Source organism: Enhydra lutris, unplaced genomic scaffold, assembly GCF_002288905.1.
Source record: "Enhydra lutris kenyoni isolate GAN:26980312 unplaced genomic scaffold, ASM228890v2 scaffoldscaffold54, whole genome shotgun sequence".
Classification (NCBI taxonomy): domain Eukaryota; kingdom Metazoa; phylum Chordata; class Mammalia; order Carnivora; family Mustelidae; genus Enhydra; species Enhydra lutris.
This window is the reverse complement of record NW_019154138.1, coordinates 9,737,528-9,763,951: the sequence shown is the minus strand read 5'-3', so window position 1 is coordinate 9,763,951 and position 26,424 is coordinate 9,737,528. Positions and strand designations below refer to the sequence as shown.

General features: G+C 57.5%; 1 protein-coding gene across 6 annotated transcripts in view; it reads left to right on the top strand.

Annotated features, from left to right (window-relative positions):
- The window catches only part of LOC111157426 (kinesin family member C3), a 37,206-nt gene extending 10,836 nt beyond the window's left edge, over positions 1 to 26,370 (top strand). For 2 of the 6 annotated variants that reach the window (XM_022518811.1, XM_022518815.1), the window contains 17 exons: positions 1,092 to 1,230; positions 4,260 to 4,462; positions 13,894 to 13,959; positions 14,485 to 14,628; positions 14,782 to 15,021; positions 15,542 to 15,715; positions 16,332 to 16,479; positions 16,564 to 16,694; positions 17,971 to 18,082; positions 19,389 to 19,570; positions 20,558 to 20,662; positions 22,387 to 22,517; positions 23,064 to 23,187; positions 23,376 to 23,505; positions 23,597 to 23,826; positions 24,049 to 24,183; positions 24,770 to 25,432. In XM_022518811.1, the coding sequence (XP_022374519.1) occupies positions 1,092 to 1,230; positions 4,260 to 4,462; positions 13,894 to 13,959; positions 14,485 to 14,628; positions 14,782 to 15,021; positions 15,542 to 15,715; positions 16,332 to 16,479; positions 16,564 to 16,694; positions 17,971 to 18,082; positions 19,389 to 19,570; positions 20,558 to 20,662; positions 22,387 to 22,517; positions 23,064 to 23,187; positions 23,376 to 23,505; positions 23,597 to 23,826; positions 24,049 to 24,183; positions 24,770 to 25,168 (2,793 nt within the window). In that variant the 3' untranslated portion in view covers positions 25,169 to 25,432. The other 4 variants (XM_022518813.1, XM_022518812.1, XM_022518816.1 and 1 more) reach the window with 4 other exon arrangements.
- The last annotated feature ends 54 nt before the right edge of the window (positions 26,371 to 26,424 follow it).

Genomic DNA, 26,424 nt, shown 5'->3' with positions numbered 1-26,424 from the left:
AAGAGCACGCAACTCTTGATCTTGGGATCGCGAGTTCGAGCCCCATGTTGTGTGTAGAGATTACTTAAATAAAACTTAAAAAAAAATAAAATAAAATGTATCAGTAATCCCCTTCCCAGATAATTTCTGTTGACATTCAAAAACAGAACAGTGTAGAAGCTTATAAGACTGAAAATACAAATGCCAAGAAGAGGTTCGAAATGAAATGTAAAGGTTCCTTTCCCTTCTTCCCATATTCTCATGGTTAAGTTTCTTTTTACTCACCCAAAAGTTTAAATGAGGCACGTTTCTCCTCCTAGCTGCCATATCACCTGACCTCCCAGAGACAACCATTGTCTATGTAGTATAGTTCCCCAGATTTTTTTTTTTTTTGAGGCCTGTTTAATTGTCTTATCAAATGGGATTGCACACTACATGTGGTTCTGTGGCTTGCTTTGGATGTCTTTGTGAGCTGCAGGGGATTTTCTCTGGATGATTCTTTCTGTCTTCCCCCCCTTCTCTTCCAGCCTGTCCACTGGCCTGTTCTACCTCAGCCTTCTTTGCCTCGGTTTCTCCTTGACCAGGATATGGGAGGGAGCATGGCCTTCCCCTGTTCACGTGGATCTGTGTGCCCCCCTCTTGGCAATCCCAAACTGGTGCTGTCTGTAGGTGGGGGCAGCTGACATCATGGGGGGGAGTTGCCCTGAGATTGTGGGGTGCCTTGTGGGGCTGGACAGCCCTGTAAATAGTGGGGCCATGGGCCTAAAGCAAGCAGGCCGCTGCCCCAGTGGCTCACACCCCACAGAGCCTGCAGGGACAGCCCAGCGAGCTTCCCGTGAGAACATCCAAGTGCCCAAGAGCCTTGTTTGCTGATGCAGATGGCCGGCTGCCAATAGGAGCCAAGAAAAATGTGCCGCCTCTGTCTCGTCATGGCATCAGGACACTTTTCTTCCGGACCCCAGGCCTCATTGTCCTCACCCGCTCACACAGCAAGGGATGGATTCCTGGGCCCGGGGTGCTCACCAGCTCCAGGAGCACGCTGTCTTCGGGCTCGGGGGACCCCCCCACACTGCAGGCCCCTTCACGTGAGGATTCTGGTTGTGTCTTGGCAGCAAGCCCTGCTGGACAAGGGGTGCGAGAACAAGAGTCAGGGGACGAAAGAAGAGAAGCTCCCGAAGAGGCAGGCGCCGGCCCCCAGGCGGGACTGGGAGGCCCAGGAAGCTGGTGGCACCATGAATGTAGAGAAAACAGGTAAAGCAGGCCTGCCCGCCAACCTGGAACAGCCCCCGCTGAAGCTGGCCCTGGAGGGGAGGCTGCTGTGGCATTTGAGCGGTCCCCACATTGCTGTCCTCGTCACTTGGAGGAGGCCCAGGCAAGTCCTGGCCATCTGGACATGGAACTCAGAGACCTCAGCCTGCCCACCCCTATTCCAGGGATGCCCCCCTCCCGGTGCCACCAGGGCCCCATCCAGGGATGAGAGGCCTGTGCGGGCTGGGGTTGAATTTCCCTACATTCTGTCTTTCCCCCAGTGCCCGTCAAAAGCAGGCCAACGGTGGCAGCCTCAAAGATGCCACAGCCTATAGACAGAGGCTGGAACCCATCTCCTTTCTCTGCAGACCCATCGGGGACCCATGGGCTCTAGGACAGGGCTTTACCTACTGCCACAAGGCCAGGGTAGAGGAGCTGGTGGCTACCTTCTTCTCTGTCCAAGATGACTGGTTCTGGAAGATTCTATGGTCCCCCTTTGTGGGGTTCCCTAGCAGGAAACCTGAGCCTAGCAGTAATTGGGAAAAAAGCATCCTCAAAGAGCCAAAGGGATGGCCAAGAACGTGTGGAGAAAAAAGCTTTCCCTTGCTTTCTTCCCCCAGTCACCAGGGGTCGATTGGTGTTTCTGTCAGTTCTGTTTTCTGCCACTCCCTTGTCTGGGGTTGTCCCAGAGCTGCGGTTGCCTGTCTGGCATTCAGGGGCTGGTGCCAGGGTCTATCCACTGTGTAGGCAGACCGGCCTTGGGAAGGGGTGCACTGTCCAGCCAGACAGGGGCTCTCCTAATTTGTGGAGAAGAGAGAGACCAGCTCCTGTGAAGAATGGGGACTAAGTCTTGTCAGTGGGGCCAGGGCCGGCCCTCAGTGTCCCTGTGGCTGGGTGGCCGTGAGAGGCAGTGCGCAGGCAGTCTCCGACACACGCTCCCTTGTGACAACTTGCACTGACAACTGACTCACTAAGAGAGGCAGGCAGCCTTCTCAGCAGGAAGGCCCCTCAGTTCCTTGTCCCCAAGGGCCCCTTTGATCTCCCCTCTCCCTCCACTTCTGATCTCCCTTAACTTCTTCAAGGTCTTTTCTCCCCTAGCAAGTGCTCTCCAGGCCCCGTTTCAGCTCCCCTGGCTGAGCCCCTGTGCTGAGGTCGGGATGAACCCACGGTCCGGGGGTGTCTCAGAACTTTCTCAAGTGCCGTGGACGAGAAAAACGATTCCATGTCTCATCCCAGCCCTGTGGCCTGTTGGTGACACTCACTTCTATCCATTCCTCATGGAATCCGGGCTCCTTTTCCAAGGTTGCCTCTTTGGGCAAGGATCAGTGTCCCCATTTTGCAGAGGAGGATCCCAGGGCCTCATAGGTGACAGAACTAGCTCCCAGGGCCTGGAGTCCAGAGTGTTCCCTACCTCACCACAGCAGTCTGCACAGGGCCGAGGGCTGTACTGGTCACATGCTGCTCACGGCATCCCCGTGTGCAGGCCTGGAAGCATCCATCTGACCTCACTCTCTCTAGAACAGAGAGCAGAAGCTTGGCCAAATGTGTGTGATACCCCTGCTGCGTCACATGCAGGCCCCACGGCCAGGGCCACGAGCCAGCCGGGACGAGCCTGCTCCAGCTCTCCGGGAGTCTCGAGTTGTAGCTATTCCACACTTGATCTTAGCCAAAAGGCCGAGAAGCGATCGAGTTGTAGCTATTCCAAGGGACTGGGAGAAAGGGAACAGCCAGCCCGTGTGTGCTTCGCTTGCTCTCTTAAGAGTGGGACCTGAGGGTCCTCAGGGTCCAGCCTCCTGGGGACAGGTCTGAGACATCCTGCCCAGCCTGGAAGCTTTGTTGTGGCTTCTCTGAAGTCTCGGTGAGCGTGAGTGTGCTTGCTGCCTCCGGGAGGGTGGAAGCTGCCAGCAGGGGTGTGCGCAGAGCCCCTGGGCGTCCTGCCTCTCAGCTGGTGCTCCTGGGGTGTAGCGTGGGGGAGCCCAGAACCCCTGCCGCTCTCAAAGTGGAGACCTGGAATCAGCAGATGCCACTTGTCACACTAAACTCTGGGTCACTTCTTTCTGCCTCCTGGGGCTTTGGCTGGGTCCCCAACTGGGCTACTGAAGGGAGAGGCAAATCTCCGGCCCTCACAGCCTCTCCTCTGCCCCACCCCGCACATCCCCAGCTCCTCGCAGAGACGGTGGCCTTTCTTGGTGTCCTCCAAACAAGCTATGACATGCATCCCAGGACCTATTGGCAGGTCATGGCCCTTGATTCTTTGTCTTTGTCCTTCTGTCCGTCTGTCTGTCTCTCTCCTGCTCCTGGTGACAGGACAGTGGAAGGCCGGGGGAGGAGGAGGACTCAGGCCAAGGCACCGTCCCCCCGGTATTTATCACTTTCTCCTGCCTGTGTGGTCCCTGTCCTCAGCGCAGGCGTCGGCCCTGCAGCGGGCCTGGCAGTGTTCCTGCTCACATGCTGTGTTTGTGTCCATGTGTCCTGGTCTGGCTGTCCCTTGCACCTGCACACCCTCCCCTCGCCTTCTCTGTGTGACGGTGACCACTCCCTGCGGAGGTCAGGTGACAAGCTGGGGAGCCTCTGCCTCTCTCCCGTACTCTAGGTGGCGGCTTTGAGTTTAAAAAAATCGTATTCTCCCAAGAACAGGGTTTTCTGGGGAGAGAACCCCAGACTCTTCATCAACTGTGGCCAGAACCGTGTCTCTCTCAGCTGCGATTCCTTGTGGCCTGGCCACAGAGAGGGGATGGCCCGTCAGACTAGGGCACATGCTTTGAGGGGTGTAAGGTGAAAGTTGCTTTCCTAAGTCCTGATCTAGGCTGTTCTGTCTCACAGAAGATGCTCACGGACGTGGCTTCCTCTAGGGCAGGCCCCGGAGCCCCTGGCTTCCCCCTCCCACCTTGCTGCTGCTGTCCCTGGCCCCTATCCCACTGGCTTGCAATCCCTGCCCCATCCCCGATGGTCTGCCCCGCCCCGACGGGCCCAGCACCTCAGCCAGGGTGGGTCCTCTCCATCCTGCTGATTGGCCACTACTTTGCTCATAGGTGGGCGGCTCTTTGGCAGCGGGAGGTGCTCGAGCCTGGGGGGGCCAGCGGGTGCGGCCCCCATGGTGCATAGGATGGTGGAGGCCATGTCCCAGCTGCAGGAGGAGAAAGCCCGACTGCAGGAGGAGCTGGCAGCCGTGCAGGAGAGGCTGGCCCTCCGAGACAGTGACCAGCAAGCCACCTCCACCCAGCCGCAGAACCAGGTACCTGGGGAGGACGGGGTGGGCAGACGCCACTGCCCACCATGGAGCAGCTCAGAGGACACTGCTCGGGGCCCCTGGAACCCAGCCACCGGGCCGCTGGCATGACGGACAGATAGGGTCCCCTCCCTTGGCTCAGGAACGTGTGAGAGGACAAGGTGGCAAGAAACAGAGGCCTGGGTCTCCCCTCCTGTTCCTCCTTGTACCCCATTCCTCCTGCTTCCCAGAAATGCAGGCCATGAGTGCAGGTGTGTGGGGAGCTGGGACAGACAGGGTTGCTTCCACTCTGCAGCCGGGGCAGAGTCCACCCCGTCTGGCTACTGGGCAGAACTTAACTGCGGAGGTCACCCCAGGGAAGACTGGGAGGAAAGGAGAGGCTGTTGTGAGTGCATGTGGGAGGAAGAGCTCTCGGGTCTACAGAAGCCAGGGAGAACCTCAGGTGTGTGCTGGCAAACACCATCTCCTTCCTTGGCTGGCCAGAGAAATGAGTGCAGACTCTGAGCCACGTGCTCTCCGGGGCTCATCCTGGGCTCTCCTCCCCCACCTGCACATGGGCCCTGAGGCCCCTTTCCAGGGGCTCAGCTCCCCACCGCCCTGGTCAGCATCTGTCTTTTGTATCTGTCTGACCTTCTGCACTTCCCCAAAGCCACCCACCCTGTCTCTATGTCATCTCTGCCTCGGATCTGTGCCCTGAACTCAGGGCCCAGGGCTCTCTGTTGAGAGGCCTGCCCTCAGGTGGAGCCAAGTTCTTCCTCTGTGGTGACCCAGCCTGTGGACCTTCTGCTTGGGGGAACATCACTGAGTACTGTGACTTGTTCTTGGTTCTAGGGAGATTACCTAGATTACCTTTAGGCACTTTTTCAATGTAGCATTTTCCCCCAGCGCACCCGTGTCTCCTCTTCTCAAAAGCTGTGTGTTCTGACCACCTGCCCCTTGGGGAGTTAGGCGGGCCTCCTTGGGGCATCCCTAGTGCTCCATGTCTCCCTCTGAGACACTGACACCATTGTTTGCTGCCTCTGGGCCTGTCTGCCTCATTTTCGGGGGCTCCTCTAGGCAGGGTCACACACCAACTTTTTGTCTCTTTGCCTCCCTTATCACCCTTCTGCCTCCTGCCCTCAGATGTTTGTGGAGTGCCTGGTATGCGCTGGGCACCAGGCTAACCACTGGGGACATCCAGATGGGCAGGCACGCCCTGGCCTACAGAGGCTGCGGTCTAGCATCTTGGGGAAGGCAGACATTTGTTACATGCTCACGTGTTAAGTTAGAAGAGTAATAAGGGCTCTGCAGGTGGGCACACACAGGGCATAAGGGCTTGTACCAGAGGCCTTTGTCTGGGACATCAGGACCTGTCAGGGAGGTCAGGTACAGCCTCCTTGAGAAAGTAGGGCTGGAACTAAGGTTTGGCACAAAGCAGAGGAAGTGGGTTCTGAGCTGAGAAATCAGTCTGTGCAAAGGGACTGTGGCAGGAGGAGCAAGATGAGTACAGGGGCAGAACCACGGTTTGGTTAGCCCTGTGGGCCTGGGGGCTGGTCTAGGGCTCACACCCTGCAGGACATGCCTGGCCCGTGGCAGGAACTTAGCAGCAGCTCTTCTTTCCCTGTCCTGGCACTTTATTTTTGAAAAAGTTTTTCTTTAAAGGGCTTTACTGAAATATAATTCACATACCATAAAATTCACCCCTTTATGGTGTACAATTTAAAGATCTTAAGTATATTAGACGGTGATTTGACCATCACCACCATCTAATTTCAGAACATCTTCATCTCCCTAAAAAGGCCTATTTCATCAGTCTCCTTTTCCCTGCCACCACAACCCCTGGCAACCAGGGATCCGCTTTCTGTTTGTAGGGATTTGCCTTTCCTGAACATTTCATAGAAATGAAATCATAACAATACGTGGCCTTTCGTAACTTTATTTTATTTTATTTTAAAGATTTTGTTTATTTATTTGACAGAGATCACAAGTAGGCAGAGAGAGAGAGAGAGAGAGAGAAGGGGGAAAGCAGACTCCCTGCTGAGCAGAGAGCCTGATGCAGGACTTGATCCCAGGATCCCAAGATCATAACCTGAGTCGAGGGCAGAGGCTTAACCCACTGAGCCACCCAGGCGCCCCCTTTCGTCACTTTAAACAAATTAAAAAATTTTTTTCTTCTTTTACTTTTTTATTTTTTGTAAAGATTTTAATTTATTTATTTGAGAGAGAGAGCGAGCACAAGTCAGGGGTTGGGAGGAAGAAGAAGACTCCCCACTGGGCAGGGAGCCCAATGGAGGGCAGGGCTCGATCCCCAGACCCTGAGATCATGACCTGAGCTGTAGGCAGACGCTTAACAGATTGAGCCACCCAGGTGCCCCATTTAGCAAAATCTCCTTACTTTTTACAGGGGAAATGGAAGGTGAAGCATCTCAGCCTTCCTGGTGTCTTTGTGCCCTCGCTTTCCAGATCTTCCCAGCCCCTGTCCTCTCCCACCCCTGGCTTCCCTGGATGATTGGGAAAATTCCAAACGGTTCCTCCTCTTTGCTTGAGTCTGATCCTTAAACTTCCTCACTGAGAGTTCCTCACTGAAAATTTCAGGGGATGTCCCTAAAGCTCTAGGTCTCTGGGCTCCTCTTCAGAAGGTCCAACTCTGTGGCACTCTGTCCTACTACATGGGCCAGGAGCTGGGTTCGAATCCTGACTCTGGGCTGCCTTCCCACAGTGCTCTTCCTGAAAGGCAGCGTAGCCCTGGCAGTTGAGTTCGAGGGCCCCCTGGGGGTCCCCACAGACCCGAGTTTCAATCTGATGTCCACTGCTTAGTGGTCAGGTGACCTTGAATGAGTTGCTTAACTAAGGCTTAGCTTCATCTCTTGGAATCTTTGTTTTCTTCCTGGACAGTGGGGATAAGAATGGTATCTACCTCACAGAATTGGGGGGCTCAAAGGGGTGATCTTAGGGAGCCCCCATGCCCTACAGACCAAGCTGACTCAGTAAAGGGGGCTGCCATTATCCCGCTGGGAGCTGGGCTTGTGTGGCTGCGGGAGTCTTTGGTGGCATCACCATGATCAATGTCATGGCGACAGTTGAATTTACCGGGAGCCCACTGTGCTCCTTGTGGGGAGCGGCTGGACCTCTGCCTCGGGCCTCTGGCTGACCTAGGCCACAGAGGCCACCAGTCTTGACCTGGCAACCAACATGTGGCTGTGGCCAGTCTGGATGACTGTCCCCAGGCCTGGAGGACTGTCCCCAGCATTGGCAACAATAGCCCCAGGCCACATCCTGGCAACCTCGAGCTCCCTCTCCTTTGTGGATGTCCCTGGAGCAGTGGCCTCTGCACTCCCAAGGCTGCTACCGGCGGTCCACGTGCCCACACTGCACTCCCCTCTCTTTGCCCCTGAACCTCAAGGTAGAATCTTAAAAAACTGTGCTCAGAGGCTGCAGACTGGCGGACTAGATCAGCCACCAAGTGCGTCTTGTTTGCCTGTTTTTTTTTTTAACCATTAAAAACATTGTGATAAATACGCCTAACAGAACATTTACCGTGCCAGCTGTTTCGAGGTGTAGAATTCAGGGTATGAATATGTTCACACTGCTGTGCAGCCCGCACCACCATCCGTGCCCAGAACTCTTACCCCTTGCAGACCTGAAACTGTTCCCTTTAAATACTAACTTCCTACTCCCGCACCCCGGTCCCCCAGCCCCTGCCCCCCACGGTTCTACTCTCTGCCTCGATGAATGTAGCTATTCCCGGTGCTTCATGTAAGTGGAATCACAGTATTTGTCTTTTGCAACTGGCTTATTTCACTTACCGTGATGCCCCAAGCTCATCCATGCTGCGGCAAGCGGCAGGATTTCCTTTTTTTTTTTTTAAAAGATTTTATTTATTTGTTTGAGAGAGGGTGTGTGTGAGTGCAAAGCAGACTCCCCACTGAGCATGGAGCCCCACACGGGGCTCGATCCCAGGACCCTGGGATCAGGGCCTGAGCCAAAGGCAGAGGCTTTACTGATTGAGCCACCCAGGTGCCCCAGGATTTCCTTCTTTTTCGAGGCAGAATAATATTCCCATGTATGGATGCACCACGCTTTGCTTATCCATTCATTCATCATTGGGTGCTTGGGTTGCTTACGAATGAGGCTGCTACGACCATGGGTGTGCAGATACCACTCCGAGATATTTTAATTCCTTTTGGGTAAATGCCCCAAAGTGGAATTGCTGGCTCACATGGTCGTTCCAGTTAAAACTGAGTAATCTACTGTCTTGCTTTCCACAGGGGGTTCACCATTTCACATTCCCGCCAGCAACACACAAAAGGTCCGGTTTCTCCATATTCTCAGCAATATTTGTTATTTTCTGAGGGTTTGTTTGCTTGTTTTTTTAAATAATAGCCATCATAATGGGTGTGAGGTGGAATCTTATCGTGGCTTTGATTAGCATCCCCCTCATGACTAGTGTGTGAGCTTCTTGTCACATGCTCGTGGAGCGTGTGTCTGTCTTCCTTGCAGATGTGGCCATTCGAGTCCTTTGCCCATCCTGAATCGTTTTGGTGGGGTTTTATTGTTTTGTTTTGTTTCTTTGTTTTTGTGGTTGTGTCGTAGTTCTCTCTGTATTCTGAATATTAACCCCTCATCAGTATATGATTTGCAGAGAGTTTCTCCCATTCCATGGGTCGCCTTTCTGCTCTGTTGATGGTGTCTTTCGAGGCACAAAAGGTTTCATTTCAATGAAGTCCCGCTTATCTATTTTCTTGTGGGTTGCCTGTGCTGTTGGTGTCCCATCCAAGAGGGCACTGCCACATCCAGCGCTGTGAAGGTCTTCCTCTATATTTTCTTCTAAGAGTTGTATAATTTTAGCTTTTACATTGAGGTCTGTGATCTGTTTCGAATTAATTTTGTCTGTGGTGTAAAGCAAGGGTCCAGCTTCATTCTTTTGCACGTGAATGTCCAGTTTCCCGGCACCATTTGTTGAAAAGACTGTCCTTTCCTCATTGAATGGCCCTGGCGCCCTTGTCAAAAAGCAATTGACCACATACGCGAAAGCTTATTTCTGGGTTGTCTGTTCTATTCCATTGGTCTCTATGTCTGTCTTTGTGCCAATACATCATTATTTTCATTGCTGTAACTTTGTGATTAACTTCTGAAATCAGGAAGTGTGAGACCTCCAACTTTCTCTTCTTTTGCAGGTATGTTTTGGCACTTGGGGGTCCTTTGAGATTTCATGTGAATTTTAGGATGGATTTTTCTATTTCTGCAAAAAATGTCATTGAAATTTGGATGGGGATTGCATTGTGTCACTTTGGATAATACGGACATTCTAACAATATGACAGTCTGTGAACATGGAGTGTCTTTTTTTTTTTTTTTAAGGTTTTTATTTATTTGAGAGAGCAAATGAGTACAAGCACGGGAGGGACAGAGGGAGAGGAAGAAGCAGACTCCCCGCTGAGCAGAGCCGGACATGGGGCTCTATCCCAGGAGCCTGAGATCATGACCTGAACCCACGGCAGACACTTGAGTGAGCCACCCAGGCATCTCAAGCTGTCTTTTCATTTATCAGTGTCATCTTTAATCGATTCCAACAACATTTTACAGTTTTAAATGTACAGATCTTTTGCCTCCTTGATTAAGTTTATTCCTATCTTACTCTCCCTGATGCTATTGTAAATGGAATTGTTTCCTTAATTTCCTTTTTAAATTATTCATTGTGTGTAGAAGCACAACTGATTTTTTTTTTTTAAGATTTTATTTATTTGAGAAAGAGGGAGAGCGTGGGGAAAGAAGCAGAGGTCAGAGAGGGACAAGCAGGGCTCGATCTCCCCACCCTGAGATCATGACTGAACTGAAACCAAGAGTTGGCCCCTTAACCGACTGAGCCACCCAGGCATCCTGAGGAACCACCGATTTTTACATGTTGATTTTGTATCCTGTGACTCTGCTAAGTTTGCTTATTAGTTCTAGTTGGCCTGCTTTTTTGTAATCAGATTAGTTGTCAATCTTTAAGCCTTGGCTAAATTCCCACAAAAATCTGGACTTCCTATTTTGTCAGAAAATATTGGAAGACGTGGCTTCTCTGGCCTGCCATTCCCGTGTGGCACCCACTGCCTGGGGCCTCGTAGCAGCTCCTGCCTTTGGCAGAAGCCAGCGCCCTTCCTCTGGTGCCCAGCGCTGCCCCCATCTCCAGCACCCCTCCTGCCCCACGCCCTGCCTGACAGCCTCACTCAGAGACTCTGCTCTGCCTCTCGTGCACTCAGCATTCTTTCTCCTGCTGTGTACCAGGGGCTGTCCTAGGCACGGGCAGTGTGGCACCCACTCAGGAGACCAATATCTCTGCCTTCAGGGGCCTTCATTCTAACAATAGAACTCATTAAGTGCTTTACGTGTATTATCTCATTTAATGTCACTTAATCCTCCAGACATCCTCCCAGGGGTGGCCTCATTAGCCCCATGAGGCAGAGTTGAGACTTTTCCAAGGTTACTCAGGGGGTAGAGTGATGTCTATTTTAGAAAGCTGGGCAGTCTGCCCTGAGAACCCAGGAGCTCAGCTGCCCCTCACTGGCAGAAGGACTCAGATGTGAACACTTGGCGGTGGGCAGGGCAGGCTGGATGGGGCCAGACAGGCATAGTGAGCAGTCATGTGGCCAGGAGTCGGGTGTCCTGCGAGGGGATGTATGTGGGGACAGGATGCAGTGCTTCCCGGGGATGCCCCTCTGGCCTGTGTTTCCTTGAGGTGTTCTGGATCCCAGGACCTCTTGCCCTTTCAGCTCAGCCATGCCTTGATCTTGCCATTGAGAGAGCCCTCTTTTCCTCAGAAGATAGCTGTGGTGACCGTGAGGCGGCCTTGGCGGGAGGTGGGGAGGTAATCAGCAGGTTGTCTCCGCCGGTGGGAGCAGACAGTCTGGAACACAGCCCTTGGCAGGGGCAGCCCCACCCTCCTCGGAGCCTGCTTTTGCTGAGACGCGGAAATGTGGGTTTGTGGCAGACAGGCCCCAGCGCCCCGCTCCCACTGAGACCCTCCGCACCGGGCCCGTGACCCAGTTTCTCTGGCTGCTGGGGAGCCTGAGCCTGGGCAGGGGTGTTGTACAGACCTGGTCCTGGTCCCTTCCTCCACCCTGGGGTTGACGTGGGCAGCCTGCCAGGAGCCTGCTTCTCCTTTGGCCTGGCTCTCTGCACTCAGGAATGTGCGTGCTGCGCTTCTGTTGTTATTCAGGGGTTTACTGAGTATCTAGTGTGTGCCTGCCACCTGCTGGGGGCAGGGCCTCTGAGGGCTAACAGAGAAGGTCCCTCCCCTCTTTTCCTCCAGATGCAGGCACCACGACCAACTCAGCTGGGGCAGGTGTGTGAAGGGATGCTCACAGGAGCTCTCTCCCCTGGAAGGCCTTGCTCGCTGGTCTGGTTCACCCCCAGCGCCCCACTCTATGCCCTCACCACTCCTGAAGCAGAGCCCTCTGGGTGGAGGGCAGCCGTCCCGCTCCTGAGCCACGCACCACAGAGTGGCTTGGTCCTGACGGGCCACCCACAGTGTTGGTGGCCTGTGCCCCCAACCCCACCCCACCCCACCCCGTTGTCGGAGATGAGCCAGGAGCCAGGAGATGACTGACACCTCTACGAAAAGAGTGTGTGACAGCCTCTTCCTCAACCCCCCACCCACAACCCCAGCCTTCTGTAGACAGTTCCTTTTGGGGCACACCTCAGGGATTCCAGGCAGAGCCCTGGAGCACCCAGAGTTCTGATTGTGATGCAAGAAAGGAGCAGGAGCCTGGGCTGCAGGCAGGCAGCAGGTGGGCCTCCTGCCCCCCCACAGCAAGCCCTGGAGAACCCCACTTTTGCCGCATCCGGGTCTGAGCGCCAGTGGCGTTAGGGACGAGCGAGGTCAGAGCACGCCTGCTCGGTGCTGAGGAAGCGGCCTGTCTGGGGCACCTGCTTAGTGCAAGTGGGTCTTCCTGGGGCGATTTCCCAGGGAAGGATGGGGGACAGGGGCACCCCAATCTTTCAAAGGGAAATAGACCCATCTATTTCAGGATGAGGGAGTGTGAGAGGAATTCCTGTTATTTGAGACTTAAAAATTGCCTGAAAGCACGAAGAATTTGTCGGGTGTAATTCTACAGTCCAGAGACCATCACTTTTGGCTGTTGCATTCATGGTTTTGTTTCTGGATTTTTGACCTAGTGTGTTGAGGGGTCTTCCTCCAGGTCGAAACTTTCGACAAACAACCATAACCGCAACAGCCCGTATGAGCACCCGCCGTGACCTACCTGACCGTCCCCCTGATGCTGGGTATTGAGGTTACCCCGGCTTCGCGGCTAAGGGGTAACAGGGCGCCTTCTGCCAGCGGTCCCTCGCTCATGCCAGCTCTCAGAGGAAGGGGGCAGAGAAGCGGCGCAGGCTTGGGCTGTCGTCCATTTCCTCCCTCACCAGCTCAGCTTGGGGGAGCAGAGGCTGCCCTCTCCCACTCTGGGAGACTGTGCACCTACCTGTGTGCCCCCTGTGCTGCCACAAACCACGGATGACATCTCAGCCGTGTAAAATGGGGAGCTGTGATACACGCTCACCCCCTGTACCTGGCTGGCCCGGCGCCTGCAGGCAGCGGACTTCCTCAGCTGTTGCTTAGTAATAAGAACCCAGAGCTTCATGGCCCTCTGGGGTAAAACCCACCTCCTAGCCCCCCACAGAGTGAGTCTGACTCCCTGGGCCTTTTCAAGGTGAGCTGCAGTCAGATACAGTCATCACAGAATGTTCTGGAAGAAGATGTCCAGACATGCCCTGAGGAACACTGGTGCCAAAGTCTTCAGCTGTGTTTTTGGGTTACTTCCTGAGAGGTTCCTGGAGGGAGGCTGATGTGGAGTCGGGGTCTGGGGCCTGCAGGGAGGGCAGTCAGCAGAGGGTGACAGGGTGTGCACCCCCTTCTCTGCTGGCCCCAGCTCTCCAGCAAGGCAGACTGGGAGCTGGGGGGGGGCAGAGGTCTGAGATGTGCCCTGGTCCCTGGTAGACCTGTCTCCACAGGCTGACTTGCTAGGAACCCCCTGAATGGAAGAATCTAGGTTCTAGGCAAAGACCGATCTAGGTTTTATAGTGTCTGGAGTTTATACAATTTGGGAGCCCTTTTAAGAAAAAAGAATATAAAGTTACAAATACCTGAGTAGACAGAGGCCACGACAAGGGCCAGTGCAAGGCAGGGGTCCTGAGGGTCAGCCCGAGTCTGGCGTGGGCTCCAAGTGGCACAGGGGTCACCTCTGCTCTGCTTGCTCCCCAGACTTTTCTGAGAGCCTGGGCTCCCTGGGTCTTGCGTCAGGTGAGGGCGCTGAAGACTGTTGGGACAGGGCAGGTGTCTCTCACCTGGAGTCCCAGGCATGCCCTGATGCTTGAACACAGGGAGGGCCGATGGGGGTTGGGGGCTGAGAGATCAGGCCTGGGTGTGGCTGGAGGTGAGGAACAAGGCTCACCATGACCGTGGCTTTGTGCCGGCAGGTGGAAAACCTGAAGGAGAAGCTCATCAGCCAGGCCCAGGAAGTGAGCCGCCTCCGATCAGAGCTGGTGAGGCTCGACACCACCATCCCGAGGTGGGGGCTATTGGGGGGCTGACCCGGCCTTGTGCAGTCTGACCCTTCTGGATGGGGTGCGGGACCCCATCTCTGCAGAGCCCTCATGTCCAGCCCGGGTGGGGGCCAGCAGACTGCCAGTCGGCCCCGAATACTTATCACCACTCACTAGGCCCTCGGAGGCCGTGTGACCGCCAAAGGGAAGGAGGTTACTTCTCGTCTGCTGATGTAAAAGAGGAGTGTGAAGTCTGTGTATAAATACGACTCTCTTGTTACTTTCACACTCAGGAAAATAGAATGAGAGGGGTGGGTGAAGGCCATCCCTCCGGCACCCCTTCTCTCCTCTGTCTTCGCCTTATGTCCCTCTTGAGTTCCTGCTCTCTTCCCTCCCTTGCCCGCCTTTCTTTTTCTTCCTCTCCTATTCTCTCCCCTGCCCTTGCCCCCCACCCCATCTCCCTGCTCTCTGCTGCCAGGGTCCTCCCAGGCCCCATTGCGCCCCCTGTGCTCTGGCTCTCTGCAGGGGGGCACGGACTTGGAGAAGCACCGCGACCTGCTGGTGGCGGAGAATGAACGGCTGAGGCAGGAGATGCGGCGCTTCGAGGCTGAGCTGCAGGAGCTGCGGGCCAAGCCGGCGGCCCCCTGCTCGGGCTGCGAGCACAGCCAGGTGAGCGGGCTGGCCTGGCCCCAGCTGCTCCTGCCAGGCTGGGTCCCTAGCGGCGAACCCGGTTCCTCACTGTGACCCCTGCCTGCTTGTCTGCCCTTCCCTCTGTCTGCTGCACACTTGTCCCGGGCCCCGCTCCCGACTGCCTGCCTGCAGGAGAGCGCCCAGCTCCGGAACAAGCTGTCGCAACTCCAGCTGGAGGTGGCCGAGAACAAGGGCATGCTGTCCGAGCTGAACCTGGAGGTGCAGCAGAAGACCGACCGGCTGGCCGAGGTGGAGCTGCGGCTCAAGGACTGCCTGGCCGAGAAGGCGCAGGAGGAGGAGCGGCTGAGCCGGCGCCTGCGAGACAGCCACGAGACCATCGCCAGCCTGCGGGCCCAGTCGCCGCCCATCAAGGTGAGTCTCTGGCTGGGGCCACATGTGGGGCCCTTGCTCTCTTGGCCCCTAGTGCCAAGGGCAGGGCTGCACCTTGTCTTGGTGAATGAGTAGGGGTGAGTGATTGGAGGAATCAGTCCAGATCTGTGCTTTGTCTTGCTCCCTCTCCTCCCCCTTCTTGCTGTCCGGGGCATGTAGTAGGCATCTGGCCCCTGAGGCTTGATGTGCCCGCACCTGCCAGGCATGGGTATGGGCATCGCAAGATTCTGCCCTTGTCTGGGCCCTTCTTGTCTGCTCCGTACCCAGTCTGGGGCCACAGCCAGGCTCTTGGTGGGCTTCCCGAAGTGAGAGGATTCCCGGAGACCCTGCAGCATCCTGGAAAGCCAGGACCTTGAAGCTCCTCTAGTTTTTTCCCTGGGTGCTCTGGGTGGGATGTCCCTGAGGGTCCCCTCTCAAAGTCAGCTGCATCTCAGGCCCCCCCCCCAAGGGAGGCCAAGGGACCCTCACACCTCCACGTGCCTGTCCCTTCCTTCCCTCTCAGTACGTCATCAGGACCGTAGAGGTGGAGTCATCCAAGACCAAGCAGGCCCTCAGTGAGTCTCAGGCCCGGAACCAGCACCTTCAGGAGCAGGTGGCCATGCAGAGGCAGGTGCTGAAGGAGATGGAGCAGCAGCTGCAGAGCTCACACCAGCTGACCGCGCAGCTCCGGGCACAGGTGCACAGGCTGCTGGGGGGTGCTTGGGGCTGGAGGAGAGCAGGGGCACACCCAGCTGGAAAGCCAGAGGTGGGCCGTCAGTACGGTGCAGTGGGTCAGCCCTAGGGAGGCCCACAGACCTGGGTTCCAGTTCCTCCTCTGCCGGCTGCCTGTGTGACCAAGGCCAAGTTTTGTCTGTGTCTCAGTTTCCTTATCTGTAGAATGATGCCCTCATGGAACCCACCTCCAGGGGGCGCTCAGGGACATAATCCCAAGAGTGTCCTTGCACAGCCGCCCACCACCCCCCTTCGCCACACACACATTCTGGGAAAGGGAGGCCTGGTCACCATTATAACATATGCTCCCCCCACTCTCCTGGGGCCTGTGACTTGTGCACCTGTTAGGTGCACCTGTTAGGTGCCAGGACCCAGGTGTTAGGGCTAATGAAGGAAAGAGCTGCATGGAGTCTTTCGGAAAGCGAGATGGCCGTCTGCCCCTCTCCTGTGTGTGTGTTTGTGTGGACGTGTGGAGGGCACTGTATGCCCACGTGCATGTGGGGTAAGGCTTGGGGCTTCTCTTGGGCACCCATCCCTCTCCCTCCTGAGCCCCACACTGAGCTTCTGGCCTGGGCCATCAGATCGCCATGTATGAGTCTGAGCTGGAGCGGGCACACGGGCAGATGCTGGAGGAGATGCAGTCCCTGGAGGAAGACAAGAACCGGGCCATTGAGGAGGCCTTTGCCAGAGCCCAGGTGGAGATGAAGGCTGTGCACGAGAACCTGGCAGGTGAGCCAGCAGGCCGGGCCCTGCCCCGTCCCCCTTCCCGCAGCCCCTCAGCCTGTCCACCTTGCACCTCTCATGTCCCCCAAGGTGTCCGGACCAACCTGCTGACGCTGCAGCCAGCACTGAGGACCCTCACCAGCGACTACAATGGGCTCAAGCGGCAGGTGCGGGGCTTCCCCCTGCTCCTGCAGGAGGCCCTCAAGAGCGTCAAGGCTGAGGTGAGTGCAGTGTGTGCCTGAGGGGGTGGGAAGGAGGCTCGGAGAGGCCCCGAGCCCAGTTCTCCATTCCAAAATGCAGCAAAGCCCCCCTAGGCAACAGCTGTCCTCCCCCTCACGGGGACCGACTGACAGACTGGTCAGGGGCACGTATTTTGGTATTTGTCTTATGACTCTTTATTTATTTTTTATTTTTTAGAGTGGGGGAGAGGAGGGGCAGAGGGAGAATCTTAAGCAGGCTCCATGCCCAGAGCAAAGCCCAACATGGGGCTCGATCTCACGACCCTGAGATCATGACCCGAGCCAAAATCAAGAGTCAGACGCTTAACCAACTGAGCCACACAGGTGCCCGTGCTTCTTAGGACTCTTTAAACCAAGCATGCAGCATATATCCTTGTATCTCAGACATGCTACGTATATTCTTATGTCGGTTTGTTTTAATTTTCTTAAGCTGTTCTCATACAGCATGAGAATAGCCAGCGTCTTTGAGTGCCTCCTACGTGCCAAGCCTTTCATAGCTGTCAGCTCCTTGAATCTGTACCATGGCCCCGCAGGGTAGAGAGACTGATATATTTTGGGAATAGAAAATAGTTCTTTTTCTGTAGAAAAATTATGTCAATAACATATGGACATGGTAGAAAGTTCAAACTGTGCAGAAGGTCATCAGATGAAGAGGAAGGGCCCCTCTCTGCTGCCCTGGACTGCACTCCCCAGAGGCAGATGCCCATCAGGATCTGAGCCCCAAAACCCTGTGGACACACTCCCTTCTGCCCAACAGAGGGGAACATTGCATGTGTGGTCTGCATTTTGCCTCTTTCCCCTATGAAGTGTGACTTGCAGATCGTTACCGCCCAGGTGCTACAGATCCACAGATTAGATGGTGTTATTTCCATTTTACAGATGAGAAAAATGAGACGTGAAGACCCAGCTGGTTGTCTTAGGTCCCCCAGCTGCTCAGGGGTAGAGCTGGAATCTGGCTCCAGTTGGGTCGTATTATTACAGCCAGGCACTGGTGGTGGGGAGTGAGGGCAGAGTCCTGGCTGTTTGCTTTGTTAGCAGGGCGACCTTGACCCTCGGCTTAGTCTCTTTGAGGCTCAGTTTGTTCCTCTCTAAAACAGTGGGGGCAGCTGCACCTCTGAGCAGAGGCTGTTGGAAGGAGTTGACAGGTGACAGCGCACCTCAAGCACTCAGCTCGGGGCAGGAGGGGGAACCGGCCACGGAACAGGCCGGTTTGGTGGATCCAGCCCCCTAGAGCGCTGTGCATGCCCCCTCTCCCCAGATCGGCCAGGCCATCGAGGAGGTCAACAGCAACAACCAGGAGCTCCTGCGCAAGTACCGGCGGGAGCTGCAGCTGCGGAAGAAATGCCACAATGAGCTGGTGCGGCTGAAAGGTAACTGCTGCGGTGGGGGTAGGGGGGGGGGCGGGGGGGGGGCAGGGGAGGAGGCTGGGAGCGCCCACACAGGGGTCCCACCTGGCTTGGAGCTGATGCTGGCCCGCCCCCCTACCCCCCGCCCCAGCCCCACTCCCTGGAGCCTGTGCCCTGTCACCAGGGGCTCCTGTACCTCCCACTTTCTGTAGATGAGGGAACCCGGGCCCAGAGAGGTCAGTGAACTGGCTCAGACCCGCATGGCTACTGAGTGGCCCACCTTGGATCTGGACTTGGATCCGTCCAGCTCTGAAGCCCTCCCCCAAGTGCCTGTGGCAGGCGCCCCCAGGCCCTGAGGCAGGGAGGGGGGAACAGCAGGGGGAGGGGTGCAGAAGCCCTGGGTGGTGGATGGCTGGAAGGCCGCTTGTTCTGACCCTAGGGCCAGGAGGAGCCTGAGAATGCTTGTTTACAGCACAAAGGACCAGGGGTCCTTTGTGGGCTGTTCCAGACACTGAGATGTGGCCGTGGGCCCCCAGATGCTGTTGCTGCCCTCACAGGGCTCCCTGCAGCTGGGGGAGCAGACGGTGATCTGTAAGCACCCAGAGAACCCCGACACTGCCCTCTGTTACTGGGGCGGGGGAGGGGCTCTAAGAGCCCCTCTGTGTTTGACAGTCGGGGGTGTTGCAGGGCTTCCTGAAGGAGGCAAAGCCATGGCTGAGGCCTGGATAATGGGTTGGAGTGTACAGGTGAAGGGGAAGGTGGGGACGTGCTGGCTGTCCTGGAGAGTTTGTTCTTCTTTCCGGGAGCACTGAGATCTGGCGGAAGGGCTTGAAGCAAGAGGATGGCACAGTCTGTGCCCCCAGGACCCCCCAGAGCTGCCTTGTTGCCTGTCCTCATTCCATGTGCTGCTTGTCCACCTGCTGTCTGGTTCTCTTTGCCCATCTGGTTCCCAAGCCCTGTTCGGGCATCCACAAAGTCCTTTTAGAATGACAGAACAAGTCCCTTGGCTTACTGGGACCCATACCCCTCATGGAATAAAGAAAACTGAAGTTCAGAGATAGTGTCCATTTGGTATCCCACCCAGACTGGGTGCAGTGCCTGAGCCCCACAATTAACCTTTCCTCCCTGTCCCCAACGTAAGGCTCCCACTCTCAGCCGGTTTGTCCAGGAAAAAAGTGTACTGATGCATGAATTCATGGTGGTGCGAGTGACTGACAATAGAGCATTGCGGGTGGCCTTGCTCAGAAGGCTAGGACACCAAAGCATCCCAGTGGGGAGGCAGTCTGGTCTTGACTGTATGTACCTTTCTCTCCTCCCCCACACAATCCAGGGAACATCCGGGTGATTGCTCGTGTCCGGCCAGTCACCAAAGAGGATGGGGAAGGACCTGATGCGACCAATGCTGTGACCTTCGATGCTGACGACGACTCCATCATCCACCTGCTGCATAAAGGAAAGCCTGTATCCTTCGAGCTGGACAAGGTCTTCTCCCCGCGGGCATCACAGCAGGACGTGAGTGTGGCCCTGTGGGGAAGCGGACAGAGAGCCGTGCGGGGTTGCCGGGTGGGGTGGGGGCACACAGGGAGAGATGAAGGGGGCATATACAGAAAGAAATCTAAGAGTGGGAGAGACAGGATGGAGAAGCTTGGGGTGCTGGGATGCCTTGCTTCTTCCACTGGAGGTGAGAAGACAGTGGGAAGATAAGGCTGAGAAGCCTCTGCTGAAAGGAGATTCAAGGACAGCCTATGGCACCTCCGGGGTTCATCCCACCCTTACAGCCCCGCCCACTCAGAGGCCCCTCCCACCCACGTGCCCATGCCCACCCATAGCGCCCCGCCCACCCCGTATCCCCTCCCACCCACGTGCTCATGCCCACCTACGCAGCCCCTCCTACACTCACAGCCCCGCCCACCCACCTGACCCTGGCGGTCGGTCGTTGCTTTTACAGCCCGGAGCACCGGGATCCATCCCACAGGTATTCCTAGGACTCCGCAGCTGCCCCGTGGAGCCCTCAGCCCGTAAGAGCCACGTGGTCTCAGCAGCGTTCTTCTCTCCTCTCTGCCAGGGCTGACCGGCCAGACCTGTCCTGCTTGTACCCTTCTGTCCCTGTGCTTGGCGTCACCTTTGCCCCGTCCTCTGTGGGCAGACAGACAGGCTGCATCAGGCGCCAGGCACATGCCGGCCTCTGCCTTCATTTTGCTGAGCTCTCCTTCAGTGTGGGAGAAGCTGGAGGCTGGGCAGCCCTTCCTCAGGCGCTGGCTGGCAGGAGGCACTGCCCTGTCTTCCCTTCAGTCTTGACAACCCGATTTCCCACTGAGGTCTGTTGTAAGGGGCCTGTTTAGTCATAAATTCTTCCACTGTGAGCCGCTTGTAGGTCACAAGATGTGCTGTATTACTGCTGAGGGAGAGGGCCATCTGGGGAGCTGACAAGACTTAGAGCTGGCGGGGGGTGCTCTTGGAGGGTGGGGCTCGCCATCTCATCCCACGTCCCCTCCCCAGGTGTTCCAGGAGGTGCAAGCCCTGATCACCTCCTGCATCGATGGCTTCAATGTCTGCATCTTCGCTTATGGCCAGACGGGTGCCGGCAAGACGTACACGATGGAGGTGGGTACCCGCTGCAGGGGGCAGGAGTTCGGCCCGTGAGGACCACCCCCTTGCTGCCCTCGTGCCTTCAGGTTTCCAGCGGCCCAGGAGCAGAGCTGCTAGTTGTCTGTGTTATGCCCCAAGGCACCAGGCCTGGAGAGAGGGCATCTTGCCCAGGAGGACCTGAGATGGTCCTGGTGGGTATGGGGCGGGACTGGCACTCTGTCAGCAAACTGGCATCAGGGAGCTCTCCATCTGACATTAGACTCGAGGCCAGACCTCCTGTGTGTCTCCGGGGTTGGGCTTTCATGTCACCACCATGCACTGAGAGGGCAGCCATGCAGCGCTGGGCCTGGGACTCTTAGGATGAATGAGGGCAGTCTCTGCTCGCTCGGCCGGGGCGGGCCCTCAGCTCCCCGCGGCCAACCCGCCTAGGCTGAGTGGCAGGAGAGGGAAGCATTGAGAGGAGGAAAGATCTCAACTCTAGGTAAAAGTGGAAGGTGGTTCCTGGGGATGTCTTTGGTTTGTTAGCATTTCCCCGACTCTTGAGGGGGCGCTGTGGGGTTCTCTGGGAAGGAGTGAGGACAGGTGTCCCAGTGTCTGGACAGGCTCCTTTCGGGGAGGCTGCCATGTGGGCTTTCTTCCCAGTCTGGTCCCTGCTTTTGCCCTAGTTCTGGGACTGATGAGACTGGGTAATGCAGCGCAGGCCAAGCAAGGTGGTGGGTGGGGGAAGGGGGTCTGCATGGACTAACTCTGTCTTGGGTACTCAGAGTTGGGGTGACCCCCGGGAGCATCTATCCTCCAGCAACACATCCCAAGGCCCATGTACATTGGGCGCTGCTCTGGGGGCCGGGCACAGCTGTGACCACAGAGTATCTGCTCCCCGGAGCCAGCCCGCCAGTTGGGGGGACAGCAGTGCCCACAGCAAATCAGGCTATGTCCTGTCAGGGGCTGGAGAGGAAACCTAAAGTCCGGTATGAGGAATCAGCAAGTGAGGGAGGGCTCAGGCCTTTGGAGGGAAGATGAAGCCATCTGCCTGTGGAGGGGACATTGGAGCCTCCCATGGGGGTGTGTGGGGAAGAGCATTCCAGGCATGGGGATCAGCAGGGCTGAGGCCACAAGGCCGGAACATGCTGGGGGGACTGAGGCCTGGCAAGGAGGCCAAGCCACAGAAGTGGAAGGGAGTGGGAGGTGCGACATAAGGGGAGGCAACAGGTCAGGTGAGGACTCCAGATTTCCTTCTAGAAGGGCTGGCCAGCCCATCCAGCCCCAAGGCACTTGTGGCTCTGCCTGTGCCTCTCTTCCACCACCCACAGAGCCCAGCCCATGGCCTCCCTGACATGAGACTCCCTCTGGGTGGTGGCAGGGACATCACAGGTTCCCAGTGCCCCTTCCCAGGCCCCCCCCCCCCCGCCCCAGGAGCAGGTATGCACCTGGCGCTCAGCAGCCCTCGTGTGCCAGCCAGTGCTTTACCCAGTCCTCTGCTCTAAGTCTCAGACTAGTCCTGGCAGGGCGGTACCATGGGAAGGTGGGGGGAAACTGAGGGCCAAGAGGGTGACGTTGCTTACAGCTAGGGGAGGGTGTTTGGGAAGCAGACCAGTGGGTAGGTGGAAGCTTTGGGCTGGGCGGCTGGCCTGTGGTCGCCCAAGGGGGAGGGGGCCACAGACCCCACACGAGCATCTGCACGGCCCACCCCTTGTGGCCAGGAGAGGCCTGGGTCACGGAGACCTTGCTTCTGCCTCCAGGGGACCCCTGAGAACCCAGGCATCAACCAGCGGGCCCTGCAGCTGCTCTTCTCTGAGGTGCAGGAGAAGGCTTCCGACTGGGAGTACACCATTACGGTCAGCGCGGCCGAGATCTACAACGAGGTCCTCAGGTGGGAGGCCCTACATGGGGCGTGGGCCTCCAGGGTGGCTCTGTGGTCCTCGGGGCCATGTGGGGCCATGCAGGATGAAGATTGGAGTTGGGGCCCCATGTCCTGCTTCAGCCCAGGGGTGCAGTGGTCCCAGCAGGGCAGGCAGCAGGGAGGAGGGCTCACTCCGAGTCTACCTGGGGCACCCAGACCGGACCTGGATGCTCTTTTCCCTCCAAGTCCACCTGTTCTCTCTGTAGGCTACACCAGGTGGTGAGAAATGAGAGTAGGGATTTGGGGGGGCCCTGCCCACAAGAGCTCAGTTCACTGTCAGGGCGGGAGTAGCACCACCACAAGACTTTTGGGGAACATTCAGTCTCTGCCCCCCAGCGGACTGCGTGCAGGGAAGGAGCTAGAGGAGAGCGGGGCATGGCCCAATAGTTAAGGAAGGCTTCCTGACGGTGCGATGCGGTGGGAGAACATTCCAGATGTGGGGGGTGGATAGCAGGGTGTGGTTCAAGCTGAGGCAGATGTGGGAGGAGGGAGTGACCGTCTAGACTGTCCCTGCAGGGACCTGCTGGGGCAGGAGCCTCAGGAGAAACTGGAGATCCGGCTGTGCCCAGACGGCAGTGGGCAGCTGTACGTGCCAGGGCTGACGGAGTTCCAGGTGCAGAGCGTGGATGACATCAACAAGGTACAAGTTTGGGGAGGCCTGTGGGGCGGGGAAGTGCTGGGGAGCCCCCTGCCCACAGGCCGAGCTGAGTTGGAGCAGGACATGTGGGATTCGATGCGGTCTCTGCCCAGCCCCCAGGGCTGGGGACACCCCCTCCCAGGGGTCCTCGGGGACGAGGTGATTCCAGAGCCCGCCCTGCTCTCTGCCAGGTGTTTGAGTTTGGCCACACAAACCGCACGACGGAGTTCACCAACCTGAACGAGCACAGCTCCCGCTCACACGCCCTGCTCATCGTGACGGTGCGCGGGGTGGACTGCAGCACTGGCCTCCGCACCACGGGTGAGTGAGGGCCGTGGGCGGCCGCGTCACAGGACCCCTGACACCTGCTCTGCGCGGGGCGGCCTTGACCTGCCCGGGGCCCTCTCTGCAGGGAAGCTGAACCTGGTGGACCTGGCCGGCTCGGAGCGCGTGGGCAAGTCTGGGGCCGAGGGCAGCCGGCTGCGGGAGGCACAGCACATCAACAAGTCGCTGTCAGCCCTGGGGGATGTCATTGCTGCCCTGCGCTCTCGCCAGGGCCACGTGCCCTTCCGCAACTCCAAGCTCACCTACCTGCTGCAGGACTCGCTCAGTGGGGACAGCAAGACGCTCATGGTGGTGCAGGTAAGGCTCTCAGGTGGGCCGGGAGGGCGGGCCATCAGGGTGTGGGGCTTGGTCGGCACCACAACTGGGGATTCCGTTCCCCTGCGGCCCAGGTGCCCCAGGCAGGGCAGGGCAGGGACCTTTGTCCTTAGTAGCTCTGAAGTCTGTGCACACACTGCCCCTTCCAGTTCTGAGGGGGAGGCCCATTGGCCTGGGTGGGGGACGAGCTCTCATGTCCCCTAGGTGTCCCCCGTGGAGAAGAACACCAGCGAGACACTGTACTCCCTCAAGTTTGCTGAGAGGGTGCGCTCTGTGGAGTTGGGCCCTGGGTCCCGCAGGGCAGAGCTCGGGTCCTGGTCCAGCCAGGAGCATCTGGAGGTATGGTGACCGCCACAGACGCCTCTTGGGCTGTCAAGTCCAGGTCAGGGGCAGGAAGGAGGGTCTGGGATTGGGGACAGCCGAAAGGAAGATGCCAGAAGTGGGGGGGTGTGGAGCCAGCACCTGAACCCAGGAGCCTCTATTTATTTTAAAGATTTTATTTGAGAGAGCAAAAGCTAGAGCGAGCTTGGGAAAGGGGGGAAAAGGAGAGGGAGAAGCAACTCCTCGCTGAGCAGGGAGCCTGACTCTGGGCTTGATCCCAGGACCCTGAGACTGTGACCTGAGCTGAAGGCAGACACTTAACCGACTGAGCCACCCACGTGCCAGGAGGCTTTTTAGTCTAACTCTTCTGGGCCACAGAACTAGCTGTGGCTGTCCTCCGCTGGCCGCGGGGTGGGTGGGAGTAACTCACCCCCTTCCTTACAAACATGGTCTCAGGTCATTCTGGGGCTCTCCTCATCGTGCCCATTTTTGCAGAGGAACATAGTTTCAGGAGGCTGGGAGGGGAATGGGGGGGCACCACGGTGGAGGTGTGGAGCCAGGGCAGCATGGCCCCCGCCCACCTGCTCACCCCTGCCACCCACAGTGGGAACCAGCTTGCCAGACCCCACAGCCCTCAGCACGAGCGCACTCCGCCCCCGGTTCTGGGACCACCAGCCGCCCGGGCTCCATCCGGAGGAAGCTGCAGCCCTTGGGTGAGCATTTGGGGAGTGGGCAAGTGTGTGTGGTGGGGTGGGGAGAGGTGAGCCTCCCTCTAGGTAGCACTGGACTGCCCTTGCCTGAATGGACTTTTTGTTTTCTGGTTTATAAAACTCATGCAGAACCTGTTTTGCAACCTTTTCTGGCCTGGGCAGGAAGCGTTAGGCCCATTTTACAGATGGGACATGAAAGGTCCCTTGGCGGGTGGGGGGGGCATGTAAGGAGAAACCCAGCCCTTGGGGCTCCAAGCAGGGCTGCTGGCTCAAAGCCCAGAACAGAGTTCTGAGGCTGTGCTCAAGCCTACTTCTTTCAGGGCAGGCCGGGTACCCCTGCCCTGGGCCGGGCTCCTGGAGAGGGGGGGTGGTGGCAGGGCCCACCCAGGTCTCAGGTAAGGAGTGAGCCCACCCCAGGCCTGGAATCCAGAGCCCCAGCCCCCTGCGTGGCCCCTCTCACAGAAGGACCTGGCAAGGCCTGGGTCTAAGGAGGCAGGAGCCTCAGGGTCCTGGGGAGTCCCGGCCCCAGGCAGGCCCACCAGTGAGACACCTGTTGCTTTGATTTCAGCCTGACGGCTGGGGCTGCAGAGTCTCCAGGTGAGTGTGGGGCCAGCGGCCCGGGCCTGCCCACCCGCCTGCCTGGCCACCTTGGGGTGCAGGGCTGTTCTGGGGAGAGGGCTGCTCAGGGCTAGGCCTGTCCTGCTGCTGGCTGTGTGCTTCTGCCTGGCTCCCTTGTGTCCGCATATGCCCAGGCTAATGACCCTCTCCCCCCATTCTGCAGGGAAGTCCAGGCCGGTGCCTGTGTGATGGACGTGTTCCCCCTGCCAGCCCAGGGACTGGGGCCTGCGGCCTGGCCGGCCTGCTCCTGCTGTAGCACCGGGAGCCCGGGGTGGAGGCCGGAGTGGAGGTAGCCCTTCTGTCTCGCATCAGAGATGAGAAAACATGTTCAGAAGGAAATGGTGTCTCTTAGCACGTGGCTGTGGGTGCAAAAGGCATGGGCTGGAAGCGCAGGGATGGCCCACTCCACCTGGCAGGCCCGGGCCCTCGGGGAGCTCTTGTCAGGAGGGCAGGAGTAGGTGGGAGGGTGGGCCTCTTGCCTGGCCTGGTTGGGCTGTCCTGCGCCTGCCAGGCCCTGCTGTAAGGGGTGGGTGGAGGAGCCCCTGGAAAGCAAAGGACCCATGGGATCTGGGCAGTTGGTGGGCACCCAGGGGCAGCCCTGGCCCCACTCCCCTCCGAGGTGGGCCCCTGTGCTGGATTGTATATAGTGTTCCTAGGTGTACATAGGAGCGTGGCCCTCCCTGCTGAGGGCTGGGCTGTATTTATGGCTGGCGGGAGGCCAGGGGCAAGGGGTCCTGCTGCTCCCCTCATCTGCCTGGTATCAGGCTCTCTCCTTGCTCACTGGTCTCCTGACATTTTCTTCCCTCTGAAATTCTATTTAAGAACTTTTGGAAGCTTAGCCATTTTTACTTATTAAAATAAAAACCTTTTTGCACAAGTTTAGTCTGCCGGAGTTGGTCTCATGAGCCCCTGGTCAGGCCACAGGGATGAG